Consider the following 19,443-nt stretch of genomic DNA (forward strand, 5'->3'; position numbering starts at 1 on the left):
GAGGAAGGGAAGAACAGGGCAGGCGCACAGGTGAGGTAAAGAGGTAGGGTGAGTATGTGAGGACGGAGGACCCTACTCATAAGAGTTACCAGACTAAAAGGAGGTGGGTGGATGAACGAAAAACAATAGGATAAGTAGGAACGGATGGAGGGGTAGGGTAGGCAGGATAGGAGCGAAAGAGGTTAGGAGGAGGAGGGATAGGCCAGTCGGAAGAAGTGGGTTTTGAGGGAGAGCTTGAAGGAGGTAAGGGAATCAGAAAGCCTGATGGGTGGCGGGAGGTTGTTCCAGTGCAAGGGGGCAGCGCGAGAGAAGTCTTGGACACGGGAGTGGGAGGAGATGAGAGGTCGGCAGCGGAGAGAAGAGGACGGGAGGGAGTGTGGATAGAGATCAGTGAAGAGAGGTAAGGAGCGGTGGAGGAGGAGAGAGCCTTGTAGGTGGTGAGGAGTTTAAAGAGAACTCGGAAAGGAATGGGGAGCCAGTGAAGAGATAGACAGAGGGGGAGGCGAAGGTAGAGAGGGAGAGGGTAACAGACAATGAGATGCAGAAAAGAGCAGTATTGCCTATGAAATGATTGTCAGTCTATAAATACAGGCGCACGTTCCAGAGTTTGCATCTCGCAGGATATTGCATAACCCCCCCCCAATGAACAACTCCTGTCATATTGATACTTTGCAGGTGCTGATTGGTTGCTCATTTATTTCTCTCCAATCTTTGATCAATCTCCCCCACTGCTCCCAATGTAATTACTCCTATCGGGAGCTGACATCATGGGGGGCTTTGCAGTGAGGGGCCACTGTACAATTTTGGTGTGGAGGTCAGAGTTTACTAGGAGTGCCCCCATTGATAGGGTCTGTCAGGTGGGGAATGCCTGACACATATTAGGCTGAGATCAGACAGCAGCAGGAAATCAGTGTTTATGGATCTGCTGTTTATTGTCCTATAAAATCCCAGGATTCATTGCTCTATATAACAGCAGTAGGTGGAGGGTTCTGCAACGCTTCCCTCGCTCTAGACCAAATATGAATCGTTAACAACAGCACACGAACAATTATATTTCTCTACTGCAGTCTCCATATTCTGACAAGAACAGAGAGTATTTACCAAGTGCGGAAGTGCAGCTGGCCATGCGCCCCAATTACTGTCCTTGGACATGGGGGCAGCAGATGAGGGGAGAGAGCTGGATTGCACTGGGGAGGGGGGATGCAGAGGAGCAGACAGAAATGGTGCATCTGCTGTCAGTGCGGTGCTGTATGAAGAGGAAATTCATTGGACAGCGTTAGATTACTGAAATTAGAAATAGGGGTATGGGGGGGGGGGGGGGGGGGGCAGAGGCAGCGCTGCCGTCTGAGGATCGAATCCTATACTAGCAATTCCATACCCTCACGTTACACCGTGATGGAGGAGCATGAAAGCACAGTGGTTAGCATTGCACATTTGATCGATGGCTTCAGAAGGATGCCACGGAAAAGGTTGATGCATGAAAAGGACGAATTTCCCACGTTTGTTGGGTGTCAAGGTCACACTGCAGCGTGAGCGCCCCCTGGTGAGTGTATCGCTTTGCTCGCCATGCTCCAGCTCAGGTGCCTCGCTCAGCTACACCTCACTCCAATCGGAATCCACATGGATAACAAAGTATGAAACATTTCCAAAAAATAATGAAAAAAATTCTCAAAAAGTCATGTCAACCTTTTGACCACGTCGATCATACTAATGACAGAAGAGGTAATACAACGGCAGATAAGATGATGTTTAGGGTTACGTTCAGTTACACTAGTTTCCACTGTTTTATTTTCAGGTTTACTCTGAAGAAATATCAGGAACCATCGGATATAAAATAAAAAACTGTATTTGTAAAAAGATAAGAGAGAGGACGCCCCCTGCTGGCGCATTGGCCACATTAATAACCATGATCTACATTCACAAATATAAAGACATTCATTAGACAGTGCAGCTTCGCTCACAGCATGGTCCGGACTAGTCCCTGAGACGGCAGCATTCGGAATCCAGAGTTCCGAGAGAAGGAGACACTGGGACTCATTCACATTGTGGGGGACGGATGTGGAAGACCGATGTGATCTGTGTTGTGGGAGGCTCATACCATGAGGGGAGTCTATGGAGCAAGCGTTGGTAGGGTTCTGGCGCTGCTCCTGTAACCTCCTGGCCTCCCGCTCTGATCTGACCAGGGCGCCTCTTCTGGGCATGTGCAATCGCTCAAAAGGCAGCCTCAGAAATAGCTGTGGGTGCCAGGGATGTAGAGCCTCACAGGAGGACACCCGTCTCCCATCATCCCAGTCTATATGGTCTACATGTGGTTGCTCTGTATGCTTCTAAATGTTCTTTTGTTTCCAGTATATGGTGTTGGTTACAAGGTATTGGCACGGATGAGGAAGCAGTACAGTGTAACCCGGTACTGTCACCAGTCCTCTGCCAGAGCGCCAGGTAACTAGTCCACATACTGGGTCCTGCCTAGGTAGGTTGTATCCACCGAGTGCACAGAGCTCCCAGCCTCTTGTTCTTCAAATATTGTAATCTGGAAAGAAGGAACAACAGAGAGTGGTCAGTGGAGGAGCAGACCGACCAATGGGCAGGAAGAGGAGGAACGGGGACTCACTTCATTCGTGCCTGGCCACAGCCAGGGACCTGGCAGGTAAAGGGTCTCTTGGGTCCTATTTCCCAGTACCGACCCAAGTTTTTGGAATTCACGAACACCACCCCTTTCTTCCAGCCCTGCAACAAATCACAAAGCAGCGTTAGGAGGACAACCAGCGGGTGGCCTGGATGCAGCTTTCCTGCACCCCACAGAAGGCAGTCATTACAGTAGGTGGGGGTGGGAGCACAAAAGTCAGGGGCTCTATCCAAATTCAGGTAATAAGGCAAGTTCCCGGGGTGGAGGAGACGGAGGGCTTTATATATCACAAGTGCTCAGGATTACGGTGGTTATATTCTTGTATCCCACCAATAACCCAAAGTCACACTGGATGGATAGCGGCAGGAGCTGGCTTATTTGGTGTGTAATAGGGGTGGAAATGGTGCACTCTATACAATAAAGGGGGTTCACCTTCATGGAAAGATAGGTGTCTTGTGGTGTGTAGCCGACATGCAGAGCCCCCTGGAAGAACACCGGACCCGTCTTATCCTCGCTTATGTCCGACCAGTGGAGCTTGTTGAGGCTACAAGACAAGTGGAGAAGATGAGGTCAGATACCGCGTGCTGTGTGCTGTGGGGAATCTACCAAACTACTGGGTCACATTCATATACTGCATGCCTGTGGGGAACCTACCAAACTACTGGGTCACATTCATATACTGTGTGCTGTGGGGGACCTACCAAACTACTGGGTCACATTCATATACCGCATGCATGGGAACCTACCAAACTACTGGGTCACATTCATATATGTGTGCTGTGGGGAACCTACCAAACTACTGGGTCACATTCATATACCGCATGCTGTGTGCTGTGGGGAACCTACCTAACTACAGGGTCACATTCATATACCGCATGCTGTGTGCTGTGGGGAACCTACCAAACTACAGGGTCACAATCATATACCACATGCTGTGTGCTGTGGGGAACCTACCAAACTACTGGGTCACATTCATATACCGCATGCTGTGGGGAACCTACCAAACTACTGGGTCACATTCATATACCGCATGCTGTGGGGAACCTACCAAACTACTGGGTCACATTCATATACCGCATGCTGTGTGCTGTGGGGAACCTACCAAACTACAGGGTCACATTCATATACTGCATGCTGTGTGCTGTGGGGAACCTACCAAACTACTGGGTCACATTCATATACCGCATGCTGTGGGGAACCTACCAAACTACTGGGTCACATTCATATACCGCATGCTGTGGGGAACCTACCAAACTACTGGGTCACATTCATATACCGCATGCTGTGTGCTGTGGGGAACCTACCAAACTACTGCGTCACATTCATATACCGCATGCTGTGGGGAACCTACCAAACTACTGAGTCACATTCATATACCGCATGCTGTGTGCTGTGGGGAATCTGCCAAACTACTGGGTCACATTCATATACCGCATGCTGTGTGCTGTGGGGAACCTGCCAAACTACTGGGTCACATTCATATACCGCATGCTGTGTGCTGTGGGGAACCTGCCAAACTACTGGGTCACATTCATATACCGCATGCTGTGTGCTGTGGGGAACCTGCCAAACTACTGGGTCACATTCATATACCGCATGCTGTGTGCTGTGGGGAACCTGCCAAACTACTGGGTCACATTCATATACCGCATGCTGTGGGGAACCTACCAAACTACTGGGTCACATTCATATACCGTGTGCTGTGGGGAACCTACCAAACTACTGGGTCACATTTCTATGCTGTGTGCTGTGGGGAACCTACCAAACTACTGGGTCACATTCATATACCGCATGCTGTGTGCTGTGGGGAACCTACCAAACTACAGGGTCACATTCATATACTGTGTGCTGTGGGGAACCTACCAAACTACTGGGTCACATTCATATACTGTGTGCTGTGGGGAACCTACCAAACTACTGGGTCACATTCATATACCGTGTGCTGTGGGGAACCTACCAAACTACTGGGTCACATTCATATACCGCATGCTGTGGGGAACCTACCAAACTACTGGGTCACATTCATATACCGCATGCTGTGTGCTGTGGGGAACCTACCAAACTACTGGGTCACATTCATATACCTCATGCTGTGTGCTGTGGGGAACCTACCAAACTACTGGGTCACATTCATATACCGCATGCTGTGTGCTGTAGGGAACCTGCCAAACTACTGGGTCACATTCATATACCGCATGCTGTGTGCTGTGGGGAACCTGCCAAACTACTGGGTCACATTCATATACCGCATGCTGTGTGCTGTGGGGAACCTGCCAAACTACTGGGTCACATTCATATACCGCATGCTGTGGGGAACCTACCAAACTACTGGGTCACATTCATATGCTGTGTGCTGTAGGGAACCTACCAAACTACTGGGTCACATTCATATACCGCATGCTGTGTGCTGTAGGGAACCTGCCAAACTACTGGGTCACATTCATATACCGCATGCTGTGTGCTGTGGGGAACCTGCCAAACTACTGGGTCACATTCATATACCGCATGCTGTGTGCTGTGGGGAACCTACCAAACTACTGCGCCACATTCATATACCGCATGCTGTGTGCTGTGGGGAACCTGCCAAACTACTGGGTTACATTCATATACCGCATGCTGTGTGCTGTGGGGAACCTGCCAAACTACTGGGTCACATTCATATACCGCATGCTGTGTGCTGTGGGGAACCTACCAAACTACTGGGTCACATTCATATACCGCATGCTGTGTGCTGTGGGGAACCTGCCAAACTACTGGGTCACATTCATATACCGCATGCTGTGTGCTGTGGGGAACCTGCCAAACTACTGGGTCACATTCATATACCGCATGCTGTGGGGAACCTACCAAACTACTGGGTCACATTCATATACCTCATGCTGTGTGCTGTAGGGAACCTACCAAACTACTGGGTCACATTCATATACCGCATGCTGTGTGCTGTGGGGAACCTGCCAAACTACTGGGTCACATTCATATACCGCATGCTGTGTGCTGTGGGGAACCTGCCAAACTACTGGGTCACATTCATATACCGCATGCTGTGTGCTGTGGGGAAACCTACCAAACTACTGCGTCACATTCATATACCGTGTGCTGTGGGGAACCTACCGGGTCACATTCATATACCGCATGCTGTGGGGAACCTGCCAAACTACTGGGTCACATTCATATACCGCATGCTGTGTGCTGTGGGGAACCTGCCAAACTACTGGGTCACATTCATATACCGCATGCTGTGTGCTGTGGGGAACCTACCAAACTACAGGGTCACATTCATATACTGTGTGCTGTGGGGAACCTACCAAACTACTGGGTCACATTCATATACCGCATGCTGTGTGCTGTGGGGAACCTGCCAAACTACTGGGTCACATTCATATACCGCATGCTGTGTGCTGTGGGGAACCTGCCAAACTACTGGGTCACATTCATATACCGCATGCTGTGTGCTGTGGGGGAACCTGCCAAACTACTGGGTCACATTCATATACCGCATGCTGTGTGCTGTGGGGAACCTGCCAAACTACTGGGTCACATTCATATACCGCATGCTGTGGGGAACCTACCAAACTACTGGGTCACATTCATATACCTCATGCTGTGTGCTGTAGGGAACCTACCAAACTACTGGGTCACATTCATATACCGCATGCTGTGTGCTGTGGGGAACCTGCCAAACTACTGGGTCACATTCATATACCGCATGCTGTGTGCTGTGGGGAACCTGCCAAACTACTGGGTCACATTCATATACCGCATGCTGTGTGCTGTGGGGAACCTACCAAACTACTGCGTCACATTCATATACCGTGTGCTGTGGGGAACCTACCGGGTCACATTCATATACCGCATGCTGTGGGGAACCTGCCAAACTACTGGGTCACATTCATATACCGCATGCTGTGTGCTGTGGGGAACCTGCCAAACTACTGGGTCACATTCATATACCGCATGCTGTGTGCTGTGGGGAACCTACCAAACTACAGGGTCACATTCATATACTGTGTGCTGTGGGGAACCTACCAAACTACTGGGTCACATTCATATACCGCATGCTGTGTGCTGTGGGGAACCTGCCAAACTACTGGGTCACATTCATATACCGCATGCTGTGTGCTGTGGGGAACCTGCCAAACTACTGGGTCACATTCATATACCGTGTGCTGTGGGGAACCTACCAAACTACTGGGTCACTCTCATATACCGCATGCTGTGGGGAACCTACCAAACTACTGGGTCACATTCATATACCTCATGCTGTGTGCTGTAGGGAACCTACCAAACTACTGGGTCACATTCATATACCGCATGCTGTGTGCTGTGGGGAACCTGCCAAACTACTGGGTCACATTCATATACCGCATGCTGTGTGCTGTGGGGAACCTGCCAAACTACTGGGTCACATTCATATACCGCATGCTGTGTGCTGTGGGGAACCTACCAAACTACTGCGTCACATTCATATACCGCATGCTGTGTGCTGTGGGGAACCTACCGGGTCACATTCATATACCGCATGCTGTGTGCTGTGGGGAACCTGCCAAACTACTGGGTCACATTCATATACCGCATGCTGTGTGCTGTGGGGAACCTACCAAACTACAGGGTCACATTCATATACTGTGTGCTGTGGGGAACCTACCAAACTACTGGGTCACATTCATATACTGTGTGCTGTGGGGAACCTACCAAACTACTGGGTCACATTCATATACCGCATGCTGTGGGGAACCTACCAAACTACTGGGTCACATTCATATACCACATGCTGTGTGCTGTGGGGAACCTACCAAACTACTGGGTCACATTCATATACCACATGCTGTGTGCTGTGGGGAACCTACCAAACTACTGGGTCACATTTCTATTCTGTGTGCTGTGGGGAACCTACCAAACTACTGGGTCACATTCATATACCGCATGCTGTGTGCTGTGGGGAACCTACCAAACTACAGGGTCACATTCATATACTGTGTGCTGTGGGGAACCTACCAAACTACTGGGTCACATTCATATACTGTGTGCTGTGGGGAACCTACCAAACTACTGGGTCACATTCATATACCGCATGCTATGTGCTGTGGGGAACCTGCCAAACTACTGGGTCACATTCATATACCGGGTGCTGTGTGCTGTGGGGAACCTACCAAACTACTGGGTCACATTCATGGGGTAGTGTGCAGGAAGGAGGTGGGTATGCAAGCAGGAAGGGGTGCGCAGCCAGAGGGTGGTATGGAGGCAGCGGGGTGGTGTGCATACAGAGGGGGGGGGGGGGGGATGCAGGCAGAGGGCAATATGGAGGCAGCGGGGTGGTGTGCATACAGAGGGTGGTATGGAGGGGGGGGGGGATGCAGGCAGCGGGGTGATATGGTGTGCATCCAGTGGGTGGTATGCAGGCAGGAGTAGGGTGGTAGGCAAGAAGAAGGTGGGTAAGCAGGCAGGAGGTGGGTATGTAAGCAGGAAGGTGGTGTGGAGGCAGGAGTGGGGGATTGCAGCCAGGGGGCGGTATGGAGGCAGGAAGGTGGTGTGCAGGCAGGAGTGGGGGATTGCAGGCTGGGAGTGGTATGCAGGCAGGAAGGTGGTGTGGAGGCAGGAGTGGGGGATTGCAGCCAGGGGGCGGTATGAAGGCAGGAAGGTGGTGTGCAGGCAGGAGTGGAGGATTGCAGGCTGGGAGTGGTATGCAGGCAGGAAGGTGGTGTGCAGGCAGGAGTGGGGGATTGCAGGCTGGGGGCGGTATGGAGGCAGGAAGGTTGTGTGCAGGCAGGAGTGGGGAATTGCAGCCAGGGGGCGGTATGCAGGCAGGGGGCGGTATGCAGGCAGGAGGGGGGGATTGCAGCCAGGGGGTGGTATGCAGGCAGGAAGGTGGTGTGCAGGCAGGAGTGGGGGATTGCAGGCTGGGGGCGGTATGGAGGCAGGAAGGTGGTGTGCAGGCAGGAGTGGGGGATTGCAGGCTGGGGGCGGTATGGAGGCAGGAAGGTGGTGTGCAGGCAGGAGTGGGGGATTGCAGGCTGGGGGCGGTATGGAGGCAGGAAGGTTGTGTGCAGGCAGGAGTGGGGAATTGCAGCCAGGGGGCGGTATGCAGGCAGGGGGCGGTATGCAGGCAGGAGGGGGGGATTGCAGCCAGGGGGTGGTATGCAGGCAGGAAGGTGGTGTGCAGGCAGGAGTGGGGGATTGCAGGCTGGGGGCGGTATGGAGGCAGGAAGGTGGTGTGCAGGCAGGAGTGGGGGATTGCAGGCTGGGGGCGTTATGCAGGCAGGAAGGTGGTGTGCAGGCAGGAGGGGGGGATTGCAGCCAGGGGGCGGTATGCAGCCAGGGGGCGGTATGCAGGCAGGAAGGTGGTGTGCAGGCAGGAGTGGGGGATTGCAGGCTGGGGGCGGTATGGAGGCAGGAAGGCGGTATGCAGGCAGGAGTGGGGGATTGCAGCCAGGGGGCGGTATGCAGGCAGGAGGGGGGAATTGCAGCCAGGGGGGGGATGCAGGCAGGAAGGTGGTGTGCAGGCAGGAGTGGGGGATTGCAGGCTGGGGGCGGTATGGAGGCAGGACGGTGGTGTGCAGGCAGGAATGGGGGATTGCAGGCTGGGGGCGGTATGCAGGCAGGAAGGTGGTGTGCAGGCAGGAGGGGGGGATTGCAGCCAGGGGGCGGTATGCAGGCAGGAAGGTGGTGTGCAGGCAGAAGTGGGGGATTGCAGGCTGGGGGCGGTATGGAGGCAGGAAGGTGGTGTGCAGGCAGGAGTGGGGGATTGCAGCCAGGGGGCGGTATGCAGGCAGGAAGGTGGTGTGCAGGCAGGAGGGGGGGATTGCAGCCAGGGGGCGGTATGGAGGCAGGAAGGTGGTGTGCAGGCAGGAGGAGGGGATTGCAGCCAGGGGGCGGTATGCAGGCAGGAAGGTGGTGTGCAGGCAGGAGTGGGGGATTGCAGGCTGGGGGCGGTATGGAGGCAGGAAGGTGGTGTGCAGGCAGGAGTGGGGGATTGCAGCCAGGGGGTGGTATGGAGGCAGGAAGGTGGTATACAGGCAGGAGTGGGGGATTGCAGGCTGGGAGTGGTATGCAGGCAGGAGGGGGGGATTGCAGGCAGGGGGCGGTATGCAGGCAGGAGGGGGGGATTGCAGGCTGGGGGTGGTATGCAGGCAGGAAGGTGGTGTGCAGGCAGGAGTGGGGGATTGCAGCCAGGGGGCGGTATGCAGGCAGGAAGGTGGTGTGCAGGCAGGAGTGGGGGATTGCAGCCAGGGGGCGGTATGCAGGCAGGGGGCGGTATGCAGGCAGGAGTGGGGGATTGCAGCCAGGGGGTGGTATGCAGCCAGGGGGTGGTATGGAGGCAGGAAGGCGGTATGCAGGCAGGAGTGGGGGATTGCAGCCAGGGGGCGGTATGCAGGCAGGTATACACACAACCCAGATCGGCTCCAGGAATAACCCTGGTTGTACCCAAAGTCGAGACATCGGGACACACAACGCACATCCACCTTTCACACAGACACACAAGATCTGGGTTCCTCCAACTATATCCCAGGTCCCAGGTGCAGTGTGAAGAAGAGGTGCAGGGGTAGAAGAGCACCAACATCCCTCTCACCCGGATATAAAGGTGGAATTCATATCCAGACTGTAGATCTTAAAATTCCTCAGCGCAGTATCCCTCAGAAAGACGTCGCCAACGAGACCTGCGCAGAGACACGGGAGAAGCCATTAGAACGCACCGGTCCAGGACTTTCCTTCCACGCACTCAGAAGGGGGGGCTCAGCGGTTTAGGGAGGGACCCCCTCAGAACACGTTCTATACAGAGATCTATAGGTACCTTTCCGCTGCTCGTTTATCCTGCTCCCATAATTCACACGTCCGCAGTTCTCTACTAAGATTCGCAGTTTCCTGTAACCCTTCCCCAAGATGACACCAAGAACTTTATTAATGTTTTAGTACATTTCAGAACACGATACAGACAGCAATGTAACCCATAGTAACAGATATCTGCCTTCTGCAACAGCGAGACACAATAGATGACCAGTTGCTAACGGATACAGCATACTGCAACGTATAACCAATTAGCTTCAGTAAGTCATCCGGTTATTATGGCGACATGGTTAAAATGCCGACATTCAGAATGTTGTCAAAATGTCAGCATTAGGGAAAGACTTGCATTAAACATTCTGTCCACAGTTTATCGGTGTCGGCATATCAACCACAACCTAATATACCATAAATCCGATTATTGCAGCAAAACATGTGGATGTTACTATTGCAGCCAATCGGAGCAGCTTTGGGATGAGGGGGACAGGTGATTGGCAGCTGTGTGATGTCATCAGGACACCATTGTTACAGCGTTACTATTGCAGCCAATCGGAGCAACTCTGGGATGAGGGGACAGGTGATCGGCAGCTGTGTGATGTCATCGGGAGACCATTGTTACAGCGTTACTATTGCAGCCAATCGGAGCAGCTCTGGGATGAGGGGGACAGGTGATCGGCAGCTGTGCGATGTCATCAGGAGACCATTGTTACAGCGTTACTATTGCAGCGTATCGGAGCAGCTCTGGGATTAGGGGGACAGGTGATCGGCAGCTGTGTGATGTCATCAGGACACCATTGTTACAGCAGGACCAGACAGTGCCCTCTCTGTATGTGACAGTTACGGAGTAGTACATAGGAGGTGGACTGTATCTGGGACAGTTATACAGGCGCTACCCTTGGACTCCTTACTCAAAACAGCAGCAGCTAAGTAAGGGGGTTGTCAATCCCCAACAAAAACATATGCAAGAAAAGCTGCGCATAAGGTGCCCATACACGCACCGATCCCGGCGGTGCGATCTGTGCATTGAGGTGCGCGCTCCCGCGGCACCTCATCGCACAATACAGAACGTATGTGCTGCACTCTTTTCATCGCATCGCATTGCATGCACAACGCATGCAATGTGATGCTATGGTAGCCCAGAACGCACGCCGGGATCGGAGCGGGTATGGGCACCTTTAGAGGAAATACACCAAATTATCACACAGCGGGCTGGAATTCATTATTTTATATAGAAATAAATGTGTTTAGTACAACACTGTATACATTAAAAATAAAGAAATAAAAAAACTTTAAAAACCATTCATGTGATGGATACCGGGAGAGGCACCTCTGGAATGTTCCTCTTAATTAGGATGTTCCATATACATGGACTAAGCGCACCCCTGTTAGACAGTTCAATAAAGCACCCAGGATTGTGGGGGGTCCTGCGCTGCATTGGAGAGATTGCCCCTTAGTCCATGTATATGGAACAGGACCCTAATTAAGAGGAGCATTCTAGGGATCCCAGTATCCCCCCCCCCCCCGTCCCCCATGAACAGTCTCCGTATAACCCACCGATCAGACCCTGGGACTGGTTTGTGTCACACACAGAAGATGAATGCGCAGGCGTTGCACTGTACATCACTTACCGGAACCTCCGGAACGCTCAACTCCTGGTTTTTATAATCCACAAATCCGACAGACTGGCTGCTTACAAAGACCTGCAGGACAGAGGTTCTGGGTAATGATTAGTTCTCCCAGCGCCAGGTACACACTTCTCATACCACTGCACAGATCCACCAAGGGCTGCTGCCTGACCTTACCATATGGACACCGACTAGCCTGCCCCGAACTGAGCGGACAGACGTTAATGGTGCGGTGGGGGTGCAGAGCGGATTTATTTATCGACAGTTACTTATTACATATGGTAATAAAACAAGACTGGGTGATCACAGAGAGACATGGCAGGTAAGAGGGCCCTGTACATACTGTATTGCGGATTGGCCCCAGCAGATTGCAGAAGATCTTGGTTCAGACACTGGCGGATTATCGGTGGCATTGGGAAGCCCCTTCGCAGCGTGCCGCCATCCAGGAGATTACATGACATGCGGCTGGTACATGCTGCACGATGCCATAAATTGTTCCAGGTATAATGTCGGTAGCTTTCTGAGTTAATGTTACCTAATGGCATTCAGTATAATGATCCTGTGCTGCCCCCAGGGGGCAATCACTTATATCGGGAAGCTGCTGCGAGTGATCACTGTACCGCGGAATGGTTACAGATATATTCCCAGCGCAGATTCCATATCCCTAGCACACGTAAGCAGCGTCCCACCTCCCCCAGCACAGCCAGTGTAATGTAACATCCCGGGGGGGGGGGGGGGGGGGGAGCATGCGGAATACTTGCAGCGATTATTGGCGTTGTAGCTGAGAAGCGTTCTCCTGAGAGCGCAGGCCGGAGCCGGGGAATGTGATTAGGGTAATGTAACATCCCGGGGGAGGGGGGAGCATGCGGAATACTTGCAACGATTATTGGCGTTGTAGCTGAGAAGCGTTCTCCTGAGAGCGCAGGCCGGAGCCGGGGAATGTGATTAGTGTAATGTAACATCCCGGGGGAGGGGGGGGCATGCGGAATACTTGCAGTGATTATTGGCGTTGTAGCTGAGAAGCGTTCTCCTGAGAGCGCAGGCCGGAGCTGGGGAATGTGATTAGTGTAATGTAACATCCCGGGGGAGGGGGGCATGCGGAATACTTGCAGTGATTATTGGCGTTGTAGCTGAGAAGCGTTCTCCTGAGAGTGCAGGCCGGAGCCGGGGAATGTGATTAGTGTAATGTAACATCCCGGGGAGGGGGGGGGAGCATGCGGAATACTTGCAGCGATTATTGGCGTTGTAGCTGAGAAGCGTTCTCCTGAGAGCGCAGGCCGGAGCCGGGGAATGTGATTAGGGTAATGTAACATCCCGGGGGAGGGGGGAGCATGCGGAATACTTGCAACGATTATTGGCGTTGTAGCTGAGAAGCGTTCTCCTGAGAGCGCAGGCCGGAGCCGGGGAATGTGATTAGTGTAATGTAACATCCCGGGGGAGGGGCATGCGGAATACTTGCAGCGATTATTGGCGCTGTAGCTGAGAAGCGTTCTCCTGAGAGCGCAGGCCGGAGCCGGGGAATGTGATTAGGGTAATATAACATCCCGGGGGAGGAGGGGGGGGCATGCAGAATACTCGCAGCGATTATTGGTGTTGTCGCTGAGAAGCGTTCTCCTGAGAGCGCAGGCCGGAGCCGGGAAATGTGATTAGTGTAATGTAACATCCCGGGGGAGGGGGAGCATGCGGAATACTTGCAGCGATTATTGGTGTTGTAGCTGAGAAGCGTTCTCCTGAGAGCGCAGGCCGGAGCCGGGGAATGTGATTAGTGTAATGTAACATCCCGGGGGAGGGGGGGGGGGCATGCGGAATACTTGCAGCGATTATTGGCGTTGTAGCTGAGAAGCGTTCTCCTGAGAGCGCAGGCCGGAGCCAGGGAATGTGATTAGTGTAATGTAACATCCCGGGGGGAGGGGGGCATGCGGAATACTTGCAGCGATTATTGGCATTGTAGCTGAGAAGCGTTCTCCTGAGAGCGCAGGCCGGAGCCAGGGAATGTGATTAGTGTAATGTAACATCCCGGGGGGAGGGGGGCATGCGGAATACTTGCAGCGATTATTGGCATTGTAGCTGAGAAGCGTTCTCCTGAGAGCGCAGGCCGGAGCCGGGGAATGTGATTAGTGTAATGTAACATCCCGGGGGAGGAGGGGGGGCATGCGGAATACTTGCAGTGATTATTGGCGTTGCAGCTGAGAAGCGTTCTCCTGAGAGCGCAGGCCGGAGCCGGGGAATGTGATTAGTGTAATGTAACATCCCGGGGGAGGGGGGGGGCATGCGGAATACTTGCAGCGATTATTGGCGTTGTAGCTGAGAAGCGTTCTCCTGAGAGCGCAGGCCGGAGCCGGGGAATGTGATTAGGGTAATGTAACATCCCGGGGGAGGGGGGAGCATGCGGAATACTTGCAACGATTATTGGCGTTGTAGCTGAGAAGCGTTCTCCTGAGAGCGCAGGCCGGAGCCGGGGAATGTGATTAGTGTAATGTAACATCCCGGGGGAGGGGGGGGCATGCGGAATACTTGCAGTGATTATTGGCGTTGTAGCTGAGAAGCGTTCTCCTGAGAGCGCAGGCCGGAGCTGGGGAATGTGATTAGTGTAATGTAACATCCCGGGGGAGGGGGGCATGCGGAATACTTGCAGTGATTATTGGCGTTGTAGCTGAGAAGCGTTCTCCTGAGAGTGCAGGCCGGAGCCGGGGAATGTGATTAGTGTAATGTAACATCCCGGGGAGGGGGGGGGAGCATGCGGAATACTTGCAGCGATTATTGGCGTTGTAGCTGAGAAGCGTTCTCCTGAGAGCGCAGGCCGGAGCCGGGGAATGTGATTAGGGTAATGTAACATCCCGGGGGAGGGGGGAGCATGCGGAATACTTGCAACGATTATTGGCGTTGTAGCTGAGAAGCGTTCTCCTGAGAGCGCAGGCCGGAGCCGGGGAATGTGATTAGTGTAATGTAACATCCCGGGGGAGGGGCATGCGGAATACTTGCAGCGATTATTGGCGCTGTAGCTGAGAAGCGTTCTCCTGAGAGCGCAGGCCGGAGCCGGGGAATGTGATTAGGGTAATATAACATCCCGGGGGAGGAGGGGGGGGCATGCAGAATACTCGCAGCGATTATTGGTGTTGTCGCTGAGAAGCGTTCTCCTGAGAGCGCAGGCCGGAGCCGGGAAATGTGATTAGTGTAATGTAACATCCCGGGGGAGGGGGAGCATGCGGAATACTTGCAGCGATTATTGGTGTTGTAGCTGAGAAGCGTTCTCCTGAGAGCGCAGGCCGGAGCCGGGGAATGTGATTAGTGTAATGTAACATCCCGGGGGAGGGGGGGGGGGCATGCGGAATACTTGCAGCGATTATTGGCGTTGTAGCTGAGAAGCGTTCTCCTGAGAGCGCAGGCCGGAGCCAGGGAATGTGATTAGTGTAATGTAACATCCCGGGGGGAGGGGGGCATGCGGAATACTTGCAGCGATTATTGGCATTGTAGCTGAGAAGCGTTCTCCTGAGAGCGCAGGCCGGAGCCAGGGAATGTGATTAGTGTAATGTAACATCCCGGGGGGAGGGGGGCATGCGGAATACTTGCAGCGATTATTGGCATTGTAGCTGAGAAGCGTTCTCCTGAGAGCGCAGGCCGGAGCCGGGGAATGTGATTAGTGTAATGTAACATCCCGGGGGAGGAGGGGGGGCATGCGGAATACTTGCAGTGATTATTGGCGTTGCAGCTGAGAAGCGTTCTCCTGAGAGCGCAGGCCGGAGCCGGGGAATGTGATTAGTGTAATGTAACATCCCGGGGGAGGGGGGGGGCATGCGAAATACTTGCAGCGATTATTGGCGTTGTAGCTGAGAAGCGTTCTCCTGAGAGCGCAGGCCGGAGCCAGGGAATGTGATTAGTGTAATGTAACATCCCGGGGGAGGAGGGGGGAGCATGCGGAATACTTGCAGCGATTATTGGTGTTGTAGCTGAGAAGCGTTCTCCTGAGAGCGCAGGCCGGAGCCGGGGAATGTGATTAGTGTAATGTAACATCCCGGGGGAGGGGGGAGCATGCGGAATACTTGCAGCGATTATTGGCGTTGTAGCTGAGAAGCGTTCTCCTGAGAGCGCAGGCCGGAGCCGGGGAATGTGATTAGTGTAATGTAACATCCCGGGGGAGGGGGGAGCATGCGGAATACTTGCAGCGATTATTGGCGTTGTAGCTGAGAAGCGTTCTCCTGAGAGCGCAGGCCAGAGCCGGGGAATGTGATTAGTGTAATGTAACATCCCGGGGGAGGGGGGAGCATGCGGAATACTTGCAGCGATTATTGGCGTTGTAGCTGAGAAGCGTTCTCCTGAGAGCGCAGGCCGGAGCCGAGGAATGTGATTAGTGTAATGTAACATCCCGGGGGAGGGGGGAGCATGCGGAATACTTGCAGCGATTATTGGCGTTGTAGCTGAGAAGCGTTCTCCTGAGAGCGCAGGCCGGAGCCGGGGAATGTGATTAGTGTAATGTAACATCCCGGGGGAGGGGGGAGCATGCGGAATACTTGCAGCGATTATTGGCGTTGTAGCTGAGAAGCGTTCTCCTGAGAGTGCATGCCGGAGCCGGGGAATGTGATTAGTGTAATGTAACATCCTGGGGGAGGGGGGGGGCATGCGGAATACTTGCAGCGATTATTGGCGTTGTAGCTGAGAAGCGTTCTCCTGAGAGCGCAGGCCGGAGCCGGGGAATGTGATTAGTGTAATGTAACATCCCGGGGGAGGAGGGGGGAGCATGCGGAATACTTGCAGCGATTATTGGTGTTGTAGCTGAGAAGCGTTCTCCTGAGAGCGCAGGCCGGAGCCGGGGAATGTGATTAGTGTAATGTAACATCCCGGGGGAGGGGGGAGCATGCGGAATACTTGCAGCGATTATTGGCGTTGTAGCTGAGAAGCGTTCTCCTGAGAGCGCAGGCCGGAGCCGGGGAATGTGATTAGTGTAATGTAACATCCCGGGGGAGGGGGGAGCATGCGGAATACTTGCAGCGATTATTGGCGTTGTAGCTGAGAAGCGTTCTCCTGAGAGCGCAGGCCGGAGCCGGGGAATGTGATTAGTGTAATGTAACATCCCGGGGGAGGGGGGAGCATGCGGAATACTTGCAGCGATTATTGGCGTTGTAGCTGAGAAGCGTTCTCCTGAGAGCGCAGGCCGGAGCCGGGGAATGTGATTAGTGTAATGTAACATCCCGGGGGAGGAGCATGCGGAATACTTGCAGCGATTATTGGCTTGTAGCCGAGAAGCGTTCTCCTGAGAGCGCAGGCCGGAGCCGGGGAATGTGATTAGTGTAATGTAACATCCCGGGGGAGGGGGGAGCATGCGGAATACTTGCAGCGATTATTGGCGTTGTAGCTGAGAAGCGTTCTCCTGAGAGCGCAGGCCGGAGCCGGGGAATGTGATTAGTGTAATGTAACATCCCGAGGGAGGGGGGCATGCGGAATACTTGCAGCGATTATTGGCGTTGTAGCTGAGAAGCGTTCTCCTGAGAGCGCAGGCCGGAGCCGGGGAATGTATTAGTGTAATGTAACATCACGGGGGAGGGGGGGCATGCGGAATACTTGCAGCGATTATTGGCGTTGTAGCTGAAAAGCGTTCTCCTGAGAGCGCAGGCCGGAGCCGGGGAATGTGATTAGTGTAATGTAACATCCCGGGGGAGGGGGGAGCATGCGGAATACTTGCAGCGATTATTGGCGTTGTAGCTGAGAAGCGTTCTCCTGAGAGCGCAGGCCGGAGCCGGGGAATGTGATTAGTGTAATGTAACATCCTGGGGGAGGGGGGGGCATGCGGAATACTTGCAGCGATTATTGGCGTTGTAGCTGAAAAGCGTTCTCCTGAGAGCGCAGGCCGGAGCCGGGGAATGTGATTAGTGTAATGTAACATCCCGGGGGAGGGGGGAGCATACGGAATACTTGCAGCGATTATTGGCGTTGTAGCTGAGAAGCGTTCTCCTGAGAGCGCAGGCCAGAGCCGGGGAATGTGATTAGTGTAATGTAACATCACGGGGGAGGGGGGGGGGGCATGCGGAATACTTGCAGCGATTATTGGCGTTGTAGCTGAAAAGCATTCTCCTGAGAGCGCAGGCCGGAGCCGGGGAATGTGATTAGTGTAATGTAACATCCCGGGGGAGGGGGGAGCATGCGGAATACTTGCAGCGATTATTGGTGTTGTAGCTGAGAAGCGTTCTCCTGAGAGCGCAGGCCGGAGCCGGGGAATGTGATTAGTGTAATGTAACATCCTGGGGGAGGGGGGGGCATGCGGAATACTTGCAGCGATTATTGGCGTTGTAGCTGAAAAGCGTTCTCCTGAGAGCGCAGGCCGGAGCCGGGGAATGTGATTAGTGTAATGTAACATCCCGGGGTAGGGGGGAGCATGCGGAATACTTGCAGCGATTATTGGCGTTGTAGCTGAGAAGCGTTCTCCTGAGAGCGCAGGCCGGAGCCGGGGAATGTGATTAGTGTAATGTAACATCCCGGGGGAGGGGGGCATGCGGAATACTTGCAGTGATTATTGGTGTTGTAGCTGAGAAGCGTTCTCCTGAGAGCGCAGGCCGGAGCCGGGGAATGTGATTAGTGTAATGTAACATCTCGGGGGGAGGGGGAGCATTCGGAATACTTGCAGCGATTATTGGTGTTGTAGCTGAGAAGTGTTCTCCTGAGAGCGCAGGCCGGAGCCGGGGAATGTGATTAGTGTAATGTAACATCCCGGGGGAGGGGGGCATGCGGAATACTTGCAGTGATTATTGGCGTTGTAGCTGAGAAGCGTTCTCCTGAGAGCGCAGGCCGGAGCCGGGGAATGTATTAGTGTAATGTAACATCACAGGGGAGGGGGGGCATGCGGAATACTTGCAGCGATTATTGGCGTTGTAGCTGAAAAGCGTTCTCCTGAGAGCGCAGGCCGGAGCCGGGGAATGTGATTAGTGTAATGTAACATCCCGGGGGAGGGGGGAGCATGCGGAATACTTGCAGCGATTATTGGCGTTGTAGCTGAGAAGCGTTCTCCTGAGAGCGCAGGCCGGAGCCGGGGAATGTGATTAGTGTAATGTAACATCCTGGGGGAGGGGGGGGCATGCGGAATACTTGCAGCGATTATTGGCGTTGTAGCTGAAAAGCGTTCTCCTGAGAGCGCAGGCCGGAGCCGGGGAATGTGATTAGTGTAATGTAACATCCCGGGGGAGGGGGGAGCATGCGGAATACTTGCAGCGATTATTGGCGTTGTAGCTGAGAAGCGTTCTCCTGAGAGCGCAGGCCGGAGCCGGGGAATGTGATTAGTGTAATGTAACATCCTGGGGGAGGGGAGGGGGGGGGGGGGGGGGCATGCGGAATACTTGCAGCGATTATTGGCGTTGTAGCTGAGAAGCGTTCTCCTGAGAGCGCAGGCCGGAGCCGGGGAATGTGATTAGTGTAATGTAACATCCC

The 19,443-nt window shown here is 53.7% G+C and overlaps 1 protein-coding gene across 1 annotated transcript in view; it reads right to left on the minus strand.

Moving 5' to 3' along the window:
- Window positions 1-1,828: 1,828 nt before the first annotated feature.
- The window catches only part of GLB1L2 (galactosidase beta 1 like 2), a 105,579-nt gene continuing 87,964 nt past the window's right edge, over window positions 1,829-19,443 (minus strand). The window contains 7 exon segments of the mRNA XM_083163533.1: window positions 1,829-2,530; window positions 2,612-2,661; window positions 2,664-2,727; window positions 3,059-3,170; window positions 10,194-10,281; window positions 10,416-10,494; window positions 12,034-12,105. Of these exon segments, the coding sequence (XP_083019659.1) occupies window positions 2,444-2,530; window positions 2,612-2,661; window positions 2,664-2,727; window positions 3,059-3,170; window positions 10,194-10,281; window positions 10,416-10,494; window positions 12,034-12,105 (552 nt within the window). The 3' untranslated portion in view covers window positions 1,829-2,443.

The sequence above is a fragment of the Crinia signifera genome, chromosome 19 (genome assembly GCF_055691185.1).
Source record: "Crinia signifera chromosome 19, ASM5569118v1, whole genome shotgun sequence".
Taxonomy (NCBI): domain Eukaryota; kingdom Metazoa; phylum Chordata; class Amphibia; order Anura; family Myobatrachidae; genus Crinia; species Crinia signifera.